Here is a 22542-nt window from a genome sequence, read left to right as displayed (position 1 = left end):
ATGAGGGGGAGGGTATCATTTTACTGTGTCATTAAAGTGCTGTTTTTCTATTGGCACGTTTGACCCTCGAGGTACTATATGCTTCAGTCGTTGTTTAGAGTCTTCTTTCAATCACCATGATATGTGTTTTGGTAAATTATGGTCCCATTGATTTTAAAATTGATGATAAAGTAGGGTATGCTCTAGGAAGGGGCGGGATGATTTGATTGACAAGCTACACAACCAATAGCATTCAAAATAGCAGATCTACACGCTCACAACGCATCGCAATGAGCTTGTAGATCTGCTATTTTCAGCATGCAACCGAGTGTAAAATCAGCCATTACGACGCCATCAAGGCACCGCCAACATACGTTTTAGTCGACTAAATCAACTGTAGATAGTCGACTATAATTTTATGATATTTTAGTCGACTAAAACTAGACAAACAGTAAAACATTTCAGATGACTAAAACTAAATGGATTTTTATTCAAAAGACTATGACTAAAACTAAATCAAAATTATTTTTTGTGGTCCATGGTCCCAGGCCAGCCACATGTCCTTCTCCCAGCTCTACCACAGCCTGGGGCGCTTCGTCCAGGACCCCAGCACCCGCTGGGACTACTGCGTCCGCGCCAAGCGGGGACAGACCAACACCGCTCTGCCAGGTAGGTCACTAACTACCAACCAGTGGTGGGAAAAGTATCAATACAATGCAATGTAAGATATACTAAGTATCAATACCATGCAATGTAAGATATACTAAGTATCAATACAATGCAATGTAAGATATACTAAGTATCAATACAATGCAATGTAAGATATACTCTGTTACAAGTAGAAGTCTGGAATTCAAAATTTACTTGAGTAAAAGTGCAAAATTATTGGTATCAAAATATACTTAAAGTACCAAAAGTAGAAATGTCACAATGCAGAATGTCCCATTTCACAAGTTTTTAAATGCATAAAATGTGAAAATAGCAGATCTACAAGCTCACAATGCGTCGCATAGCGACGCATTGTGAGCTTGTAGATCGGCTATTTTCAAATGGCTGAAATGGTATCTATGTTTTGTAATAATAATCTAAATCTACAAAGTAACTACCAACTAAAGTTTTCAAATAATTGCAGTGGAGTAAAAGTACAATATTTGCTCTCTGAGATGTAGTGGAATAAAAGTAAAAGTACTGAAAATTGGAAATACTCCAGTAAAGTAAAAATACCTCAAAAGTTTACTTAAGTACACAGTACAGTTACTTTATACCACTGCCTGCAACCTTTAGTTTTGTTTCGTTCAGTGTGGTTTATTATAGTCTGGTTTAGTGGGGACAATCTAGAAGGATTGTCCTCCATACAGTATGTCAGTATAATGATATAAAGGCTCTAACACTCTTGACCTTTTTGTTGAAAGTCGGGGTGAAAAATGGGTTACAAAAATCGTGGGATAAAAATCGTATAAAAGTAAATGTAGTTTGTTACTCTCCACCACTGAACATGGCACAACAGCAGCATTATTATGAATTATGACGTTCAGTCTCCTACAAGGCTGATGTGGCTGATGGTGGGGGCGGCAGTGGCTCAGGGGTAGAGTGAACTGGAAACCGCAAGGATCCCAGTTCGATCCCGGGCTGGGGCACTCCCCCAGAGTTAGTGTAGAAGTGTCCTTGAGCAAGACACTGAACCCCATAATTGCTCCCGATGAGCAGGTTGGTGCCTTGCATGGTTTCCTCCGCCATCGGTGTGTGTGTGTGTGAATGGGTTAATGGCACAATTAATGTAAAGCGCTTTGGATAAAAGCGCTATATAAATGCACCATTTATGCCACACGTTGTGTGTTGCAGGATGCTTCAGTAAAGACCAGGTGTATATGTTGTTGTTGTGTGTTGCAGGTTGCTTCAGTAAAGACACACAATATGTTGTTGTGTGTTACATGTTGCTTCAGTAAAGACCAGGTGTATATGTTGTTGTGTGTTGCAGGTTGCTTCAGTAAAGACACACAATATGTTGTTGTGTGTTGCAGGTTGCTACAGTAAAGACACACAATATGTTGTTGTGTGTTGCAGGTTGCTACAGTAAAGACACACAATATGTTGTTGTGTGTTGCAGGTTGCTTCAGTAAAGACACACAATATGTTGTTGTGTGTTGCAGGTTGCTTCAGTAAAGACACACAATATGTTGTTGTGTGTTGCAGGTTGCTTCAGTAAAGACACACAATATGTTGTTGTGTGTTGCAGGTTGCTACAGTAAAGACACACAATATGTTGTTTAGGGATGTCCGATATTATCGGCCTCCCGATATTATCGGCCGATATTAGCATCAAAATTGATATCGGGAAAATATCGGTATCGGTTTTTGAAAAAAAAAATATATATATATTTTTTTGCTTTATAAATAAGTTACAGGAGTTCTTACTGTATATGGTGTGTGTGATATGAAATTTGAGCTTACCCTAATCACAATAATCCCCGCATATATCGGTATCGGTTGATATCGGTATCGGTAATTAAGAGTTGGACAATATCGGTATATCGGTTATCGGTAAAAAAGCCAATATCGGACAACCCTAATGTTGTTGTGTGTTGCAGGTTGCTTCAGTAAAGACACACAATATGTTGTTGTGTGTTGCAGGTTGCTTCAGTAAAGACCAGGTGTATATGTTGTTGTGTGTTGCAGGTTGCTTCAGTAAAGACCAGGTGTATGTGTCGTTGTGTGTTGCAGGTTGCTTCAGTAAAGACCAGGTGTATGTGTCGTTGTGTGTTGCAGGTTGCTTCAGTAAAGACCAGGTGTATATATGTTGTTGTGTGTTGCAGGTTGCTTCAGTAAAGACCAGGTGTATCTGGACGGCATCCTGAAGATCCTGAGGTACAGAGAGAAGATCAACTTCCCCATGCTGATGGCTCTGGGAAAGGTACCGTATCTCTGAACCATCCTGTTCAAACGTGCTTTTCCCATATACAGTAATTTCCGGACTATGAAGCGCACCTGAATATAAGCCACACCAGCCAAATTTAGGGGAAAAAAAACAAATGTGTGCATATACAAGCCACACTGGACTATATGTGAAATCCATAGATTTAGAAGGTCCCCTACAAGCTCACAAGCTCGCAGATCTACAAGCTCACAACCCGTCGCGATGCGACGCGTTGTGAGCTTGTAGATCTGCTATTTTCAAATAGCCTATGTATGAAATACGGCTAAAATGTTTTTTTGTGTGTGCGTGTGCGCGTGCGCGCGTGTGCGTGCGTGCGTGCGTGCGTGTGTGTGTGTGTGTATGTGTGCGTGTGTGCGCGCGCGCGCGCGTGTGTGTTTGTGTGTGCACGTGCGTGCGTCACCACCAGGTGTCGTTCGAGGACGTGGATCGTCTGAAGGGCGTGGCCCAGATGGACAACGTCCGCATCCCTCATTTCCTGCAGGACCACGCCTCCTACGCCAAGCAGCTGGACAGGATCATGGAGGTCAACCAGCTGACCGACGAGGAGCTCAGGGTCATCATCTGACACCCAACCGGAGTCCCTGGGGGGGTCCCTGGAGGTTCCTGGGGGTCCGGGGGGGGGGGTCCCTGGTGATGCTCAACCAAAACACTAACCCCCCCCCACGTCATTAACACATTGAGTGCCAGTCGCGTAGATCTACGCCAACTGGTGCTTTTTTCTTTTTTTCGAAAAAAAAGTTCACATTGCACTTTTTTTCAATTTTCGATAGGGCACACATTTCATTGTAGCACCACCGGAAAACGGAATTATTCGGGATCCGGTTTTGCCGATCCCGCCGGCCTCCGTTCTAATGACGAAACTGAAACGCCATTTTCTTTTTGTAGTTTTTCTCCTCGCTGATCACTGTTTAACATAAACCGTTCTAACTACAACACGGAGGCACCGTTTGACACGTGGTCTTCACTGCTCGAACCATGCAGGCAGATCTCCGCGATGTCTGCAAACAGTGCACAGCTCAATCTTAAGGATTTTAACAAGGTCTATGGCGCCGTGAAAAAAACAGAAAAACAACAATAAAACGTTGGCACTGGTGAGTACATTATTATGAGATTAATGAGATTGGTGCAACAAGCTCCACTTCCAGAATAAGGGTTCGCCTCTCTGCGTTGTTCACTGGAGTGGGTATACGGTACACAGAAAAATACTCATATATACTAAGAATGTACAAAATGTGACCAAATGGAGCCGGTAAATGTCAGGAACTCACACTCAAAGCTGCACAACTCAACAACTGGAGGGAAAAAAATGTGAGCAACTGACAAACTAAATGATATTCCAGCAAATGAGTGAACAAAACGGCCATGTTAAAACAGTCTCCGGAGCTCTCAGAGGGGAATCACTCACAGGCGAGTCAACTCAGGACAATCAAGGTACAGGGGAGTGATTCTTATCAGAGTTACAAACGGATCACACTTGTTTCTGTGTATATCTCTTGATAGTGTACTTGGTATAGCATGGACTGAAGCATCAGTGTCCTCAGAAGCACTCTGGACCCACTTACAGCACAGCAGTGATGTGGTGTAAAGAGCTAACAGTGTGACCTGCTTTCATTGTTCAGGGACCTGCTTCTATTTCCATGTTAAGCTCCTCCCACCCGGTGAAGCCCGATCCCTTCAGAGGCAGCGCCAGCGTGGCTGTCTGCCTGCCTCCTCCTCCTCCTCCTCCTCCTCATCGCTGAATGTGACCTACCTTTTACTCACCGCTCTGGAAGTCACAGGACCTTTAGCGTCCCTGGGCCACCGCTCCAGGACAGGACGGTGTCATTTACAGGCTGTTAACCGCCTTTCAGGAAATGAACAGAATGCCTCATGCTGTCATAGGGTACATACACACATGAGCGTCAACTTGACGCCCGGAATTCGGAAGTCCCGTCCACTCCCATGTTATAGGAAAAACCGGACCGGAACTTCCGTTTTTTTTTTGGCTTTTTATAGCTTTTTTTATTGGGAGAGGGATAGTGAAAGTAGGCTGACAGGAAATGGGGAGAGAGATGGGGGAAGACACGCAGCAAAGGCCGTCGGGAACGGGACGCGAACCCGCGGCACGCTGTCTGTTAAGGGATTTCAACCAGGGTGCCTGGACCGCGACGCCACGGCCCAGGCCGGAACTTCCGTTTTTTAACTTAACATGAGAGTGGACGGGGCTAGTGTAGCGTAGTGTAGCGTTTGCCGGGTGCAGTACGTTAGTCCGACAGCGCATTCCTCCGACAGCGCAGCGCTCCGACGTTTCCAATACTAAACCCGAACCAAACCCGCACCCTAACCCTAACCGCACGCGGATGCCACATAGTCGGAGAAAAGGTCTGTCGGATTAACGCATGCCTCCCGCGTTTGCCGTCAGCATACGCTCATGTGTGTATGTACCCATAGCGTACATACACACATGTCCGTTCGTGACCGTTCGGCATCCATTTCCGTTCGCCGGAAGTCCCATCCACTCCCATGTAAAAAAAAAACGGTACGGTCCCGTTTTTTTTTTACATGGGAGTGGATGGGACTTCCGGCGAACGGAAACGGTATGAAACGGACGCGAAACGGTCGCGAACGGACATGTGTGTATGTACCCACTGCGTGATAGAGAAATGCAAGACACGGAAAAGACGTGCTGTGATTGGCCAGTAGTCACTTTGAGTTTTTTTGCTGACACTTACAGTAGGATGAGCTAACGCTGCTAGCATGCATGCTACAACAGTATAATAGTAATAGTAATTAATAATAATTATGATTTGGACCTCTCCTCATTTTTTCGTCACTGTACAATTTCACATACATGAAAATGTCATGTGTACCCTGCATTTACCCATCCTAACTATTAAAGGACGACTTCACCCATTTCCACCTATCTTCACTAATGCTAATGATAAAATTATACTTTTTTTTCCTACCGGGTCTGTGTGTGAGAGAGAGAGAGAGAGAGAGAGAGAGAGAGAGAGAGAGAGAGAGAGAGAGAGAGAGAGAGAGAGAGAGAGAGAGAGAGAGAGAGAGAGAGAGAGAGAGAGAGAGAGAGAGAGAGAGAGAGAGAGAGAGAGAGAGAGAGAGAGAGAGAGAGAGAGAGAGAGAGAGAGAGAGATGTATTTTAGCACCAGGTTCAGAAAACCGGGGAAGAAGAGAGGACAGTTACATAGTGCAGCTTTAACTAATAGCCGGGGACCCCCTGGAACCCCCTCAAGAAGGACCCGTGCCCTGGGGGTCCTTCTTGAGGGGGTTCCAGGGGAACCTTTGAGAATCATTGCCTTATAGCCCTCTCTATGCCACTTATAGTCATTTATCTGATCCAGATAAATGACTAATCTTAGTGCCAAATCAGAGTACATGTCATGGACATAATGGTCAATGAACCACAGTGTAAATATTCATATAAACACAGTGCAAAGAAAACTACTTAGTGCTTCATAGAATCTAGATTAACAGGTAAAATGATGTTTATACCATGATCCTAGTATCTGTGAACCTATCTCTAAGGCATTGGTTCTCAATTCCTTTTTTTCCCCAGAAACGTACACATGTTGTTGATGTGGTAAAGTCTGTATTTTTTGCCCATGCCAAAATACCCAGATGTCAGCCAAAGGTTGAATCGTAACTAAATCATGGAACAAGCCTGCAAGGATCACTATGACATCAGTGTCCACAGTACACACTTGGATAGTTTTTGCTTCTTGCTCCAGTGCATGTCGCACATGAACCAGAATCCTGGTGTCTGCCTCCTCATGATTGCAACAGGTCATGGTACTACTGGAACAAAAAAAAAATACACAGCTTGCCCTGGTGTGAGATACACAGCTTTGGATGGTGGCCAGTTGAACTTTTCAGTTCTGGAAGTCAAAAAGGCAAGCAGCTCCCTCTTATTTGTTGGGTCACGAAGAAAATCCATCCAATTTGCCTGGTAGCTTTGTCTGACCTGACACTTTCCTGCAAACACCTTGTCCTTTCTTTTCGCAGGTGGACTCCTTCAAACTATCTGGGATATATGTGTCCCATACAACATCCAACCGCTTGGTTTCCTACAGCTGCTTCAGCAGATAAAACGTCATCTGCACCATCAAATGCTTTTTCTTTGAAGCCAATTACAGGCAAACAGTATGGAATATCAAAAGCCTGTTGGACGGTCATTGTCACATGACTCACAAGACCATTTGTATTTAATTTGGTGCAAAAACAGTGACATTTGTAGAATTTGTTGCGCCCCCTATGAGTGGAAGTGAAATCGCATTGGCTCTGCGTTTATTAGTGGCCCCTCAATGATAAACATTTGGGACAGATAGGATGATGTGTTCATGATTTATGCCATTTCTGCCAAACGGACCCTCCCACAAATTGCAGAAGCCAATTGTAGCCAATCCGAAGGGAATATGAAAAATCTGACTGATAAATCGTGATCACATGACCAAAGACAAAGAGTGTGTGCCGGTTTGTGTGAGTTTTGGACCAAATTTGTAGGAGTAATAGCAAAATATGTGTTTTGAAGATAATGCAAAATGGCGGAAAATCTTGGAATCGGAAATGGGCGGGACCTATATGGGAAGTTGCGTCATGATCCAAGGAGTCCAGGGAAAAAACTATTTTTGATGCTATGAGCTATGGTTCAAGAGTCATAGGCCAAAAAGTGAATCTGCCTGTTTTTTTTATGGATATTGATATGGATAATTGTATGGATACTTTTCAAAATAAAGTTTGGTACCCAAGGCTAGAATCCATCAGTAGGTCCTAAAGAAGCCTCATAAACAATCTGGCGCTTTTATCCGCTTCGTTTCGATAATGTAAAAAAATGGGGTTAAGCTTCTAGACTAATACCACACCTGTACCTGTGTATGCATGCACACACACACACGCACGCACACACACACACACACACACACACACACACACACACACACACACACACACACACACACACACACACACACACACACACACACACACACACACACACACACACACACACACACACCATTCACCAAGCTTTGCTTTCAGTGGGAAACTGGACACCAAGCGAGGCCTCGTGTTGATTGACGCGTACAAGCAGTGACATGTTGGACAAAAGGTGTCTGTCCTCAGCTGAGACTCAGACAGACAGACAGACAGACAGACAGACAGACAGAGCGCTGAGGTGGAACGACAAACTACACTACTTAGTAGGCTATTCAACCAAAGTACTTGAGTACATGGATACTCCAAATACAACAACGCTCGCCCCGAAAAAGAAGAAATGTAGCGGAGTCAAGTGTCCAATGATGTCCAAAACTGTCAACTTAACACCACAGTCTGACAGAAGGAGAGGGTTGAGTCAATCAGCACAGCTTAACTCAACATATTCTATTCTGCCTCCAGTCCACCACCTCTATGTGACTGAGAAACACGATGATAAATTCATGACATTTCCATGTTGTTGTAGGCCATGGTATTGGTGGCAGTCAAGACATTAGTTTTTCATGTTAATAGTATAGCCCTAGAGAGTTTAGAGTATGTTGATACAATATAACTTATACAATCTGTATGGTAGAGTATGTTGATACAATATAACTTATACAATCTGTATGGTAGAGTATGTTAATACAATATAACTTATACGATCTGTATGGTAGAGTATGTTAATACAATATAACTTATACAATCGGTATGGTAGAGTATGTTAATACAATATAACAGGGGTTTTCAACAGGGGGTCCGGGACCCCTAGGGGGTCCTCAGAGCTACTATAGGGGGTCCGCCAAATCTTTGTGTGATAGGAATTCGTTTTTTTACATTAACCACTTGAACCCTATAATTCCTTTTCTGAGGGGAACATTTGCCGAAAATAGCAGATCTACAAGCTCACAACGCCTAGTAAAAAATAAACTTTAATCTGAAACACAATTTTATACAATATAGAGTACGGGGTCCCTGCTTCATCTATCTCTCAGCTAGGGGGTCCTTGGCCTGAAAACGTTGAAGACCCCTGCAATATAACTTATATAAGTGGGGTGGTTGTATTTTGTCTCCCCGCTCTTCTATTGAGACATTTAGATCGTGTCAAAGGTCATGTCTCACCTAGACACAGGATCTGACACCAATTTTGACCTGAAAGGTCAGGTTTCAATTCATCCCCCGAACAAGCCGGCAAGCTGAATGGTAAAAATGTTAGCACAACCGGGTTCAACCCGGGGTAGAAGAGGAAAGTTACACGGTGCATGTCAACTAATATTTTTTAAATGAATAAATCCATAACAAAGGGTGTGTAATAATGTGTGGAAGACAGCTTTAAGGCGTGGCTATCAATGCCATCAATGAACTCATGTTCTAATTGGATAAATATCATCATCTTTCATTGACTGAATGGATTCATTGAACAGAATAACTGAGGTGGCCAGTGTATGCAGTGGAGCTTTTCCACCAGCAGAGGGCAGTACAATGACATTTAAACGGAGGGGCCAGTGGTAATCAACCTCTTCTGGATCAGAGGCCCACTTGAACATCTTTTAAAGTGCTCACGGCCCAGTGGGCCCACCAGTGGTCCTTGGCTATAGGCGGTTTTAACAGCCTGTAAATGACACCGTCCTGTCCTGGCGCGGTGGCCCTGCATATATAGTTTACTTAAGTGAAAGTAGCAATACCATAATGTCGAAATACGTAAAAGGCCTGTGTTCAAAATGTTACTTGAGTAAAAGTACCAAAGTATTGGCATCAAAATATACTTAAAGTACCAAAAGTAAAAGTACTAAAATGTTTGAAAATAGCAGATCTACAAGCTCACAACGTGTCGTGATGCGACGCGTTGTGAGCTTGTAGATCTGCTATTTTCAAATAGTCTATGTATAAAATAGGGCTTAATGTGTTTAAAGTGTTTAATGTATGTTTTATAATATAATAATGTATATCTGCAGTAACTAGTAACTAAAGTTTTCAAATAATTGTAGTGGAGTAAAAGTACAATATTTGCCTCTGAGATGTAGTGGAGTAGAATACTATATGCAAACAACGATAACCATACTAAACATATACATCCTTATACAGTTTAGAACAATACATAGGCTATACGTGGTTCTCAAACCTTTTCATGTCAAGGACCCACACTTGATTGATATGTATTTGGCTGAGGAGCCAGGCACCCCCAGAAGAGAAGATTTATATATATACAAAAAAAAAGAAGAAATATATATATATATATAAACTGCCCACAAAAGGTTCGGAAACGTAACTTCGCTGGAATATTTCTCCCCTTCAAAAATACAATTTTTATCATTGATTAGTCACCTTTACAACGAGGTACAGCTTGTAAGGATCCGGCATTCGTGGAATGAGCAACACAGCTAAACGTGTGGGTAGCGGACCCCAAAAAATTGCCAATATCCCCCAATATGCGTCTGTTGTCAATCGCTCTTGTTTTGAGCGAACTGCCAGCACACGACTGCTGAGACTTGTGTGAGTGGCACCTGAGCATGGGTTCTGCAACTTTGTTGAGTTTGTGTCGATGCTCCAAGCAGTAACACTGCCCCCCCCCATGGAAAGATGCCACATTTGTCCCTTCAGGGTAAGACCAGGGACGTGCACAGATAGGCTCTAGGTGGTGCTGGAGCACCTGCCCTTTGCCCTCTTGACCAGAAGTGCCCTTTTTTCAGCAGGGGTCTTCAACAGGGGGTCCGGGACCCCTAGGGGGTCCTCAGAGTTACTACAGGGAGTCCGCCAAATCTTTGTGTGATATGATTTTTCCTTTTTACCATAACCACTCGAAACCTAGCATCCCTTTTCTGAGGAGAACATTAGCCAAAAATAGCAGATCTACAAGCCCACAATGGGGGGGCAGTGTTACTGCTTGGAGCATCAACACAACCTCAACAAAGTTGCAGAACCCATGCTCAGGTGCCAGTCAGTAACACACCTGTGACGGGCACACACCTGCCAGCAGGTAAGAGTCACAAAGGAGACTCTTTGTGTCTCCTACCGGAACCGCTGCCGGTCATTAATTATTGGCTTAGGAATGAGACAAAAACAAAAAGGTCTCCATGGGGTGACAATAATCGATAGAAACGTGGGGGTGAACTATCCCTTTAATGTCTCCTCCTCTCCTCGGACATGGTTGGGTCAGCATTAGCCATGGTTCACATGACGCTTGTATACAAGCGTCATGGTGCCATGTATATAGCAGTGTTTGATTTTTGTTACATTGCCAACTCTCACATATACATAAACGTTCAAATTTCAAACATAAAGTGCTTACCCCCGAGCCATGGATGTTGCAAGGCGATGCGGACCACGATAAGTACCCGTATCTCCCGTATTGTTCAATAAAAAGCATTTTTTTATTTATTTATTTATTTATTTATTTTTTTCTATAATTTTTATCCCGCGATTTTTGTAACCCATTTTTTTCACCTGGTGCCAATTTCCTAAGTGATCCTGGGCGCTACACCAGCGCTACACCAGTCCCCCACAGCCAGGGAGGCCAGGGCCGAGCTCATGCTTCCTTCAGTGCATGAGAGCCAACTGACCTTCTTGTCACCTGACAGGGGGGAGTTTCCCTGGTTGGACGTAGCGCGTGGAAGGAACACGTTATTCCAACCAGTTCCCTTCCCCTCCATCAGGCGCCCCAGCTGTCATGGGGGAGGCGGTATAGCGACCAGGATTACTACATGTTTTTGTGAGGGTATTAACTACCCTAGGAGACACGGGGAGAACATGCAAACTCCACACAGAGTAGGCCCTTTCGCCAACCCCACCCTGGGTATGGGCGCTGATGACGCGGAGGAGAAGACACGCCCCCAGCGCCCACAGCGTCCCTGGCGGGAATCGAACCCAGGACCTTCTAGCTGTGAGGCGACAGCGCTACCGACTGCGCCACCGTGCCCCAAAATAAAAAGCATTTTAATCCGATAGCCGGCCACTTAATGTGGTCCGCATCGCGAGGTAACATCCGTGGCTCGGTGCTAAGCCCTTTATATTTGAAATCTGAACGTTTATGTACATGTGAGAGTTGGCAATGTAAACAAATAGAACACTGCAAAAAACCAGGGGGACATGGCACCATGACTGTCATGGTATGACAGTCATGTTTCAGGGCTAGGTCAGCATATGGTCAGCATGCTTAATGGCTCCTCCTCCTCCTCCTCCTCCTCTGGACAATGGCCTCTCTCTGGCTGTAAAGCTCCAGTGCTGCTGGACCTCTGGACGAGGTCCAAGTCCAGCCTCCACAGTGACAGAGTGAAGAAAGCAGCCCAGGTCAGCCTGATAACCTCTGGTAACACTCTGCTCTGCATGAGGAACAAAAGAAAGACTTCTATTGTTGTGTTCTGAGTTTAGATGTGTTGTAACTGTGTGTAAAGCCTATAAAAGGAAAAAAACCAAGGAGTTCAGTCAGTCCCACAGTGGAATGGAGAGGGCAGAACGGCACCGCTTTGGTTTGGTGATCGGTGTTCTATAGCTCTGGTACCATGGAGACGGGCCTTTAGAAAGGCAGAAATTCCCTGACTACTGGACCAGGCAACTCTCTCTCTCTCTCTCTCTCTCTCTCTCGCTCTCTCTCTCTCTCTCTCTCTCTCTCTCTGTGTGTGTGTGTGTGTGTGTGTGTGTGTGTGTGTGTGTGTGTGTGTGTTCAGTGGGATAGGCCATAGGCCTGTCACAATTATTACACAATCTAATAATAATATTTTAGATAATCACAATATTTTTTGCATACTTGTCATAATTCTTTTTATGTTGAAAAGTGTTCATACATTTTCCAAAAATAGCAGAAATAGCAGATCTACCAGCTCACAACGCATGCTCTGTTGTGGGCCTGTAGATCAGCTATTTCCGCTGTTGTTACATCTATTTGAAAGTATACAATTATTAAATATGTCAGTAATGTCTTTAAATTTTTGTCATATTTGCCCTGTGCCCAGAAGTAAATTTTGTTCCAATGTTCAACGCCAAAAACAGATCTAAATCGTTACTCGCATATTATTTGTACGATGACAATTAATCATCAACTTAAATCTTGTCATTGTAACATAGACCCAGTGGTGGAAGAAGTACTCAAATGTTTTACTTATAAGTAAAAGTATATCAATACCACAATATAAAAATACTCTGTTACGGGTAAAAGGCCTGAGTTCAGAATGTTACTTGAATTAAAGTACAAAGGTATTGGCATCAAAATATACTTAAAGTATCAAAAGTAGAAGTACTAAAATGTTTGGAAATAGCAGATCTACAAGCTCACAACGTGTCGCGATGCGACGCGTTGTGAGCTTGTAGATCGGCTATTTTCAAATAGCCTAGGTATAAAATGGGGCTAAAGTGGTTAATGTATGTTTTATAATGTAATCATTTATATCTGCAAAGTAACTACAGTAGTAACTAAAGTTTTCAAATAATTGTAGTGGAGTAAAAGTACAATATTTGCCTCTGAGATGTAGTGGAGTAGAAGTAAAAGAACTGAGAATTGAACATACTCCAGTAAAGTAAAGAAATACCTCAAAATTGTACTTAAGCACAGTACTTGAGTAAATGTACTTGGGACTTTGGGACAAATTGTGGACAGCAGCCCATCTGTTTGGGGCTGATGGCATCGTGTCAAATCGGGGACACGACTATTTTTGTGCCCATTGCATGCTTTTATTATACCTGTTGTAGCACAACTTGTGATGAGACAATAAACTGCAAGGTGAGCTGAGTTCAGGGATTATTATAGCTGGATGAGGTGAACATATAGATATGAAATATTACCGTCTTCTTGGCAGGGGTCCACGGGCCCAGTGGCACCTGCCTGCCTCCACTCTGCAGGTCAAGTGGGGCCAAGAGTTTTGGCTGCTGCTGCAAACGGAGAGGAGATTAGTAATATTAGACCTGCAAGTGACACGGAAAGATCAGCCTTACAGTTTAGACCATGCAGGGGCTGTTCATACAGTGGTGGAAAGTAACTAAGTAGGTATCATAGAGAACTCAATCAGGATATAGATTAAACAAGTGAAATTGGAAGTGATGACACTAAGAAATGAGAAATAAACATGGGTACTTTCTCCTGATTGGCTGAGATTTTGACACCTACCGGAAAATGTATTTTCTGTTTATTAAAGAGCTGGAGAGACGGGGAGACATTTGTTACTGAACAAACACTCTATACAGCAATAATTACTGTCAGAATATAGTGTTTTAACCTTTTAACAAAATACTTTTTGTTTTAACCAAAAAATATCACTTACCCTACCTTTAACTGATTGTCTCTCATCCATGTCTGGTGACATGAAGAGATTTGAGACTATTGGATGTAGTCTAGTGGATTTTCTTTTAAGTTGCCTGTACAGCTTTGATGGTTTCAAAGATTTGTTTGACATCAGTTGCTGTGTAAATTAAATGTTTTTAGTTTGTTTGTGTTTGTTTGATCTTTGCTACTAATATTTTGGATTCATGTTACATTGTGAAAATATGTTCACAATTTCGGCTTCTTTCTTATATTATTTGACAATTTGTCCAAATGGATCTTACAGCTCACCTGTGATCTGGGGGGGGGGCACAGGGGGGTTGCTTTATCTCCTTGCATCAGAGCAGAGTTCAAACAGAGGTGGACGTGGAAATGTTCCTCATCTGAGCTGTTGGAACCCAACACTGTGGCTCTAAATAGATGTGTTGGGTCAGCGGCTCAACGCTGGCTCATCTGTTTATACTGACCACCGCTATAGATGCTGTTAAAATGTTGACTTTCTGTCTGTCTCCAGTCTAAGGTGGTCCTCCAACTTTCTGTCTGTCTCCAGTCTAAGGTGGTCCTCCAACTTTCTGTCTGTCTCCAGTGTAAGGTGGTCCTCCAACTTTTCAGCTGGAGACCCAAAGGAGCACTTTGCTGTCTCCTCCTCGTGACTCAGACTAGTGAAGACATAGCTAATCTACAAGCTCACAACGCGTTGCATCGACAAGTGTTGTGAGCTTGTAGATGTGCTATGTTTCACATCTATTTTCATTTATTTATGAAATTCTTTAGAAAATGTGTTTAACATTTTATAAATTTGTCTTTTTAAATAATCATTTTAAAACATTTTGGAAACAGAGAAAAAAGGGATATTTACTTGCAACTCAATAAAAATGTGACCACTGTGTGAAACCCTCTGCTTTACACCTTGTGTTTGCAGCTCTGCCAACCAGACAACTTGACCTACATGGATTAAAGGGGGGGGGGTAACTAATGTATTTATATAGTTATATAACCCATTCCAAGACGCCACGCTTCAAGTCCACACCCATTGATCTCAGCCTCTGTGTCACAAATCCATTACTTCGCTCAAATAATTATTATTTCTGACAGCCGAAGGCAACTCGATAGATGATGTTCTTTTCACCCCTGTCCGTCCGTCCGTCCGTCCGTCCGTCCGTGTGTGTGTGTGTGTGTGTGTGTGTGTGTGCGTGCGTGCGTGCGTGCGTGCGTGCGTGCGTGTGCGTGCGTGCGTGCGTGCGTGCCGCGCGTGCGTGCGTGGCGTGCAGTTGCCAAACAATCTGTGGCTCAAGGATTGGCTAACATGCAGTGTTGCATCGCTGGTTTGATATGTGGTTGCACTCTATATTAATGACGTCACGCGCACGTCGCTTAACACCTATCACTACAGGTTACACAATGGACCATTGCTATGCATCTCTAGGCTCAATGCTATGTTAATCCTATGTTAATTCATGCTGGTGTGACAACCGGCGGTCGGCAGCCTTTGTAAACTTTGTTGGGAAGTGAATTTAAAGTTGTTTTAAATCTATGCGTGTGCCTGTGCTCCCGTTCAAATAGGTTCCTGCACGGCGTGCAAGGCCGACCCATGAGCAATGCAACCCTGCTTACATGGACTTCAACGTGCCTCCCTCAAAGCAAAGTAAAAGGATCCCAACTATCTAAACTCCTCCTATGATCTTCATAGCAAGCAAAGAACCAGCCAGTGATGCTATGCTCATTTGCGAAGTGGTTGCTCTCTATTTTAATGACGTGGCGCGCACGTCGCTTAACACCTACAGTACAGGTCACACAATGGACAATTGATATGCATTTAGGCTAATTCCTATGTTAATGTACCTGGCGTGAGTCGGGAGCCTTTGTAAACTTTGATGAAGTGTGAATTTAAAGTAGTTTTAAATCTATGCGTGTGCCTGCGCGTCCCCCTGGCCAAATAAGTGGTTGCTCGGCGTGCAACCCCGTCCACTGAGCATTGCACCCCTGGAACCAGCCATCGAGGGTGTGTGTGTGTGTGTGTGTGTGTGTGTGTGTGTGTGTGTTTTTGTTTTTATTTTATTTAACCTTTATTTAACCAGTAAAAACACATTGAGACACAGTCTCTTTTTCAAGTGGGAACTGGCCAAGATGCAGCGTTAAATTTACACAGTCTAAGCTTAACATACAAATACAAAAACAAACAACAAAATAGTCATCCAAGATACATCACAATTACATAAGATAACTCCTAATGATACACTTTTCACAATAGAAAAAAGCCAATAGTCAAACAAGAAATAGTAATACACACAGTGTACAACCAATACAAATAACCAAAAACCTACCACTAGGCTAGTAAACCTCCGGACAGGTGCAGTTGTTTGTGAATAAAACTAAGGTGATTCTTTTGAAGCTTCTCAAGGGAATTAAAGCAGCCAATTTGAGTTTGGTCTGGAGATCATTCCACGACCAGGGGCCAAAGAAAGAAAGACATTTTTTACCCCCCTCAGATGAAAATGAGGGTACTTCACAGCGTAACCAAGCATTTGATCTGAGGTTTAAGCCATTTCTAACCAATTTGAATTTGGAGGTAATGTAGTAGGGGAGCTCACCAAGAATAGCTTTATAAATGAAATTATACCAATGTTGCAGCCTGCGCGTAGTCAAAGAGGACCAACTGCAGCATACAGCGTGCAATGGTGAGTTCTAAAAGGAGAATTCGTTATGAATCTCAGTGCAGCATGGTACAGGGGATCCAACTTGGCCAGTGTGGAGGCACAAGCAAACCTGTAAATATTGTCACCATAATCCAGCTGGGACAAAAACAGACCAGTGACCAGTTTTTTACGAGCGGTGCAGGCAAAACAAGCCTTCAGTCTGTAGAAAAAACTTAGAGTACATTTTAGATTCTTACTCAAGGCATCAATATGGAATTTAGAATTTAGATGTTTGTCCAACCAGAACCCAAGGTATTTATAGCGATCAACCCACTCAATTGGGGTGCCATCTAAAGTGGAGATGCTTAAGAGGGTTGGACAGACTCGTGGAGTGAACAACATTGTGTGTGTGTGTGTGTGTGTGTGTGTGTGTGTGTGTGTGTGTGTGTGTGTGTGTGTGTGTGTGTGTGTGTGTGTGTGTGTGTGTGTGTGTGTGTGTGTGTGTGTGTGTGTGTGTGTGTGTGTGTGTGTGTGTGTGTGTGTGATCCATCCACACACACACTTTTTCAGACATGTTTGACACTAATACAATTAGCAAATAAAGCTTATACATCAGCTATTTTTGCTATTTTCTAAATGTTTTTAACACAATGATGTTACATGTGGGAGTCAGTCAGCTGTGTGATTTTGTGCAACATGTTTAAAATGTTGGACTATACCTCCAAACAGACAAGGCCTAGACAAGACCCCAGAGTGGGAACTGGCAACATGGGAGCTACATTGAAACCAACCAACCAACCAACCAGTGAATACAATGAAACATGTTATGTAAAGAGACATGGTGGCTGTGGGCTGTTAGTTACAACTTCTAATCTAGCTTTGCCTTTAGATTCATCTACTATAAACCCCCATCTGAGAATGTTTTGTGCCAGGGAGGGACCCTCTATCAGAAGAGAATATTAAAAAAAAAATGAAATGATTCAAAATGTATTTTTAAGATACATTACATTACATTACGGTCATAAAAACAAAATGTGCAGAGTGAGCTTGAGCAGAGTAGAGCTTGTAGATTTGAATAGCCAACATATGGATAAGGTGGTGATACGATGATTGCGATGATAACTATACTTTTACTGGGGACCTCCAAGGACCCTGCCATGCCATTAAAAAAATGATTTATTTTTTTCTGTTTTGGGGGGAAAAGGGCACTTTGAGGCAAAAGGGCTGGCACAAGGCCTCCCCCTGTGCCTGCATCAATCTATTTGTCTGTCTGTCTATCTATCTATCTGTCTGTCTGTCTGTCTGTCTGTCTATCTATCTATTTATCTAGAGAGAGAGAGAGAGAGAGAGAGAGAGAGAGAGAGAGAGAGAGAGAGAGAGAGAGAGAGAGAGAGAGAGAGAGAGAGAGAGGCACATTGACCCCATTAAAAGAGCTTTACTTTGTGACACACGCACGCGCGCACGCACGCACGCACGCACGCACGCACGCACGCACGCACACACACACACACACACACACACACACACACACACACACACACACACAGACAGACAGACAGACAGACAGACAGACAGACAGACAGACAGACAGACAGACAGACAGACAGACAGACAGACAGACAGACAGACAGACAGACACACACACACACACACACACACACACACACACACACACACACACACACACACACACACACACACAGATATCATGTTAGTTTGACAGACAGCGCGCATCGTGCGGTCACAGCCTGTCATGATGTTAGAGAGAGAGGGAGCCACGCCCCCCTGCTGTGACGGCGAGAGTGGAGTCATCCCACTGAACACACACACACACACGCTGCTGAACGGAGAGTGGAGGAAATACCGGCAAATATAGAAGCTGTGTCCCTGGATGTCACAGCCTACATTCACACACACCGAGAGAGAGAGAGAGAGGATTGGAGAGTAGAGAGACACAGAGGACAGGAGAGAGAGAGAGAGGGAGGGTAGAGAGACCCAGAGGACACGCGCTCGCTATGAGAGAACAGGCTGAAGACAGGCTGAAATAAACAGCTTGATCTGCGCGTGTGATCGGCTGTTTTATTTACCCCGGCAGACAGACAGACAGACAGACAGACAGACAGGTTGTTTAAAGGGAAGCCCTGCTGCATGTGATCGGATCTGATCTATAACACATTGACTCCCACGGATCCACCAGGCGCTGCTTGATCAGACGCGTTCCTCCCCCGTGCGTCTCTCTCTGACGCCGAGGGTCGTCCCGGTGCGTCTCTCTCTGACGCCGCGGGTCCGTCCGGAGCTTTTGGAACTAAAAGAGCCCACCACCACCACCACCTCCTCTCTGCCCCCTTATCGCTGCCCTCTGCCCCTCCTGGACTGGACCCCACACCACCACCATGGGGGGCAACCTGGGCTGCCACCGCTCCATCCCCACTGGAGGAGGAGGAGGAGGCATGAAGAAGCGCAAGTTCAGCGCGGCGTGTAACTTCTCAGCCCCGGTGCTGGTGCACCAGGAGCGGCTGAACATCAACGCGGCCACCGAGGAGGAGCTGATGACGCTGCGGGGGGTCAGCCGCCAGGTGGCGCGCTGCGTGGTGGAGCACCGGGACCGCATCGGGGGGTTCAGGAAGGTGGAGGACCTGGCCCTGGTCAGCGGGGTGGGGGCCACCAAGCTGGAGGTCATCAGGCTGGAGATCTGCGTGTCCTCCAGGACCAGCTCCTCTCAGCACAGCCCGTCCTCCTCACTGCTGCTGAGGAGGGACCCCCTGGACCACCCGGACCACCAGAACCACAACCATCACCATCATCATCATCATCATCATCAGGACCCCCACCAGAACCTCTGCTTCTTCTCCGGCACCGGCATGAACATCAACACCGCGACCCCCGCACAGGTTTATTATTATTATTATTTTATTTTTTATTCTCTATTATTATTTATTATTACTTTATAATTTGTATTTTCTATTACTTTATTTACTCATATTTTATTTTATTTTGTTACTATTATTTTATTTTCTATAATTGTATTTACTTTATTATTATTTTGTCATTTTATTATTATTATTATTATTATTATTATTATTACTTTATTATTTGTATTTACCATTATTTTATTTACATGTTTTAGTTGTTTTAATTTCTTTTATTATATACTATTATTTACTATTATTTTATTTACTTTATTATTATTTTTCTTCTCTATTCCCTTTAATTTCAAAGACCTCCATATCAAATATGTATTTGTCCAATTTGTTGATTGATTGAATATGTTAGAAGTTTGCAGAAAAAAAGCACATGAAAGTACAGTTCAATACAAGGTCAGCTAATAGGAATGAAAAAACCCAAGAAAGCCATTGGGCTTGTTTCCATTAGGGTCCTTTGTGCTCAATTCATAGAGACATTAAATGACAGACAGATATACACTACTATGCAGAACATCATAGAAACAGTTTAGAAATACGAAAAAAAAAATATGTACAGTAAACAGTTCGAGGCGGGGGGGGGGGGGGTTAGGTTATGACTTTTACAGGAATTGCAGCCTCCTGTAGGTGTTCTTTTAGGCCAGGGGTCTTCAACGTTTTCAGGCCAAGGACCCCCTAGCTGAGAGAGAGATGAAGCAGGGACCCCCTCTATATTGTATAAAAATTGTGTTTCAGATTTTTTTTGTTTACTTGGTCTGCTCTTTTTTCCCTCTACACCAAGCATATCTACAAGCTCACAAGGCGTTGTGAGCTTGTAGATCTGCTATTTTTTGGCTAAAGTTCTCCTCAGAAAAGGGATGCTAGGGTTCAAGTGGTTAAGGTAAAAGACCCCTGTTTTAGGGTGGTTTTGAAGGAGAGTAGGGTTTTACACTCCTTCACTACTTTTGGTAGAGCGTTCCACATTTTGGTGGCATAGCAGGAGAACACCGAGTGCCGCGCTATGAGCTTGTAGATCTGCTATGTTTGAAAAATCTTGAAAAAATGTTTTTCAGATTTTTTTCAAAAAACTGTTAGGATTTAGAAAACATTTTTAAGAATCGCCTCAGGTCTTAATGGGTTAATATTTCTCTCTCTCTCTCTCTCTCACGTCTCCAGCTCCAGAGCATCCGCGGCATCACGGAGAAGATCGCCCGGAACATCGTGGCGTACCGGGCGCAGCGCGGCCCCTTCCGCAGCATCGAGGACCTGGTGAAGGTCGACCACATCAACAGCTCCCTGCTGGACAAGATCCGCTTCCACGTGTTCGTGGAGCGGTCCCGGACCCCCTCCACCAACACCAACCACAACCACAACCACACCCACCCCAGCCCCACCTCCTTCAGCCTGCGCAGCGAGGAGCTGGACCTCCCGCCCGGCGGGCCCACGCAGATGGTGTCGTCGCGGCCCGACGTGGCGGAGCCCGCCCCTACGGCGCGGGGCAGCAGGGACGGGCGGGCCGTGGTCCGCCTGGCCACCTGGAACCTGCAGGGCTGCTCCACCGACAAGGCCAACAACCCCGGGGTCAAGGAGGTGGTGTGCATGACGCTGCTGGAGAACGAGTGAGTTTTTGCACGTTTATTGATATTATGAGTTGTTGTACCAGGGATGGATTATTGGCCTCTGTTTGTAAATTGTTTCAGTGCTGCTTTTATTTTGTTGGTTGATTTGGTCAAACAGGAAATGTTTGGGTCCCTGTGAGTCATGTGAGTTTACACTACTCATCATATCACACTAAAAGAAAATACTAAAATACTAAAAGCAGATAGTGTTGTTGTTGCTGTGAGCTTGTGGTCAAGGAAGGACATACACACCTGGCACAGTGCCCACGAGCAAGGCATTGGCCTTGGAGCTGGAGCGGGTGCTGCTCAGTGGAGCTGCTGCCCCATGCACCTGATGGTCAAACTGCTGCCCCATGCACCTGATGGTCAAACTGCTGCCCCATGCACCTGATGGTCAAACTCCAGGCTGTGTGCATATTGTTTCTTCTGTCAGGCAAGAAACATCTTATCTCTATATTCTAACTTTTTGTCTTTTGTCATACATTAAAGTAGTAGGAATGGATAGTTCACCCCCAAAATTGCTTTTTTTCTATGGATTAGTCACCCCATGGAGACTTGAATTTATGGATATATATCTTTTTTTGTTGCATTCCTAAAACAATAATTTGATGACCGGCAGCGGTTCCGGTAGGAGACATAAAGAGTCTCCTTTAAGAGTCTCCTTTGTGTCTCCTGCCGGAACCTGCCTACCGGTCCGCTGGTCATCAAATTTATTGGCTTAGGAATGAGACAAAAACTAAAAAATACCCATGAATTTAAGTCTCCATGGGGTGACTAATCCATAGAAATCTTTTTTTTTTTTTTGGGTGAACTATCACTTTAATGCAATACTTGATCATACTACAGCATCACACAAAAGCATAACAAGTAGCAGATCTACAAGCTTGAAACTCGCTAGATCCACAAGCTAGATCTGCTACGTTTGATACTCTTATTTTAAATCCTGAAAAGTTAACAGTTTTGGAGATGTGAGGTTTCCACCCGACAGAGATGAAACGTAGGCTACGCAATAATCAATGAAACAAGATAAAAAACTAAAGAGAAAATCTATGGAGTTTGTGTTAAAGCTGCACTGTGTGCAACTTTCCTGCACAAAGTGCTGACATGTTTTTAACTACTGAGCTGATGGAGTAGTACTGCACGCTTGCTCAGGGGAGAAATCAAATTGTGACCCTTGCAGGTCACAATTTGTGTCGGACCAGAAACGGGATCGTATCAAAGATCGTGTCCAAGACCTAGACACAGGATCTTGTCTCAA

The 22542-nt window shown here is 44.0% G+C and overlaps 2 protein-coding genes across 3 annotated transcripts in view; both read left to right on the top strand.

Annotated features, from left to right (window-relative positions):
• Positions 1 to 4866, top strand: part of matcap2 (microtubule associated tyrosine carboxypeptidase 2) — a 38947-nt gene extending 34081 nt beyond the window's left edge. The window contains exons 7-9 of the mRNA XM_084080543.1: positions 528 to 648; positions 2793 to 2890; positions 3321 to 4866. Coding sequence (XP_083936669.1) covers positions 528 to 648; positions 2793 to 2890; positions 3321 to 3479 — 378 coding nt within the window. The 3' untranslated portion in view covers positions 3480 to 4866. The remainder of the gene's footprint in view (positions 1 to 527; positions 649 to 2792; positions 2891 to 3320) is intronic.
• A 13839-nt stretch (positions 4867 to 18705) lies between these two features.
• Positions 18706 to 22542, top strand: part of eepd1 (endonuclease/exonuclease/phosphatase family domain containing 1) — a 60076-nt gene continuing 56239 nt past the window's right edge. For both annotated transcript variants that reach the window (XM_084079691.1, XM_084079692.1), the window contains exons 1-2: positions 18706 to 19656; positions 20842 to 21284. In XM_084079691.1, coding sequence (XP_083935817.1) covers positions 19159 to 19656; positions 20842 to 21284 — 941 coding nt within the window. In that variant the 5' untranslated portion in view covers positions 18706 to 19158. The remainder of the gene's footprint in view (positions 19657 to 20841; positions 21285 to 22542) is intronic.

Source organism: Gymnoscopelus microlampas (genome assembly GCF_963454915.1).
Source record: "Gymnoscopelus microlampas genome assembly, chromosome: 15".
NCBI lineage: Eukaryota > Metazoa > Chordata > Actinopteri > Myctophiformes > Myctophidae > Gymnoscopelus > Gymnoscopelus microlampas.
Note: the sequence above shows the minus strand (reverse complement) of the source record. Positions and strands in the feature narration are given on the sequence as shown.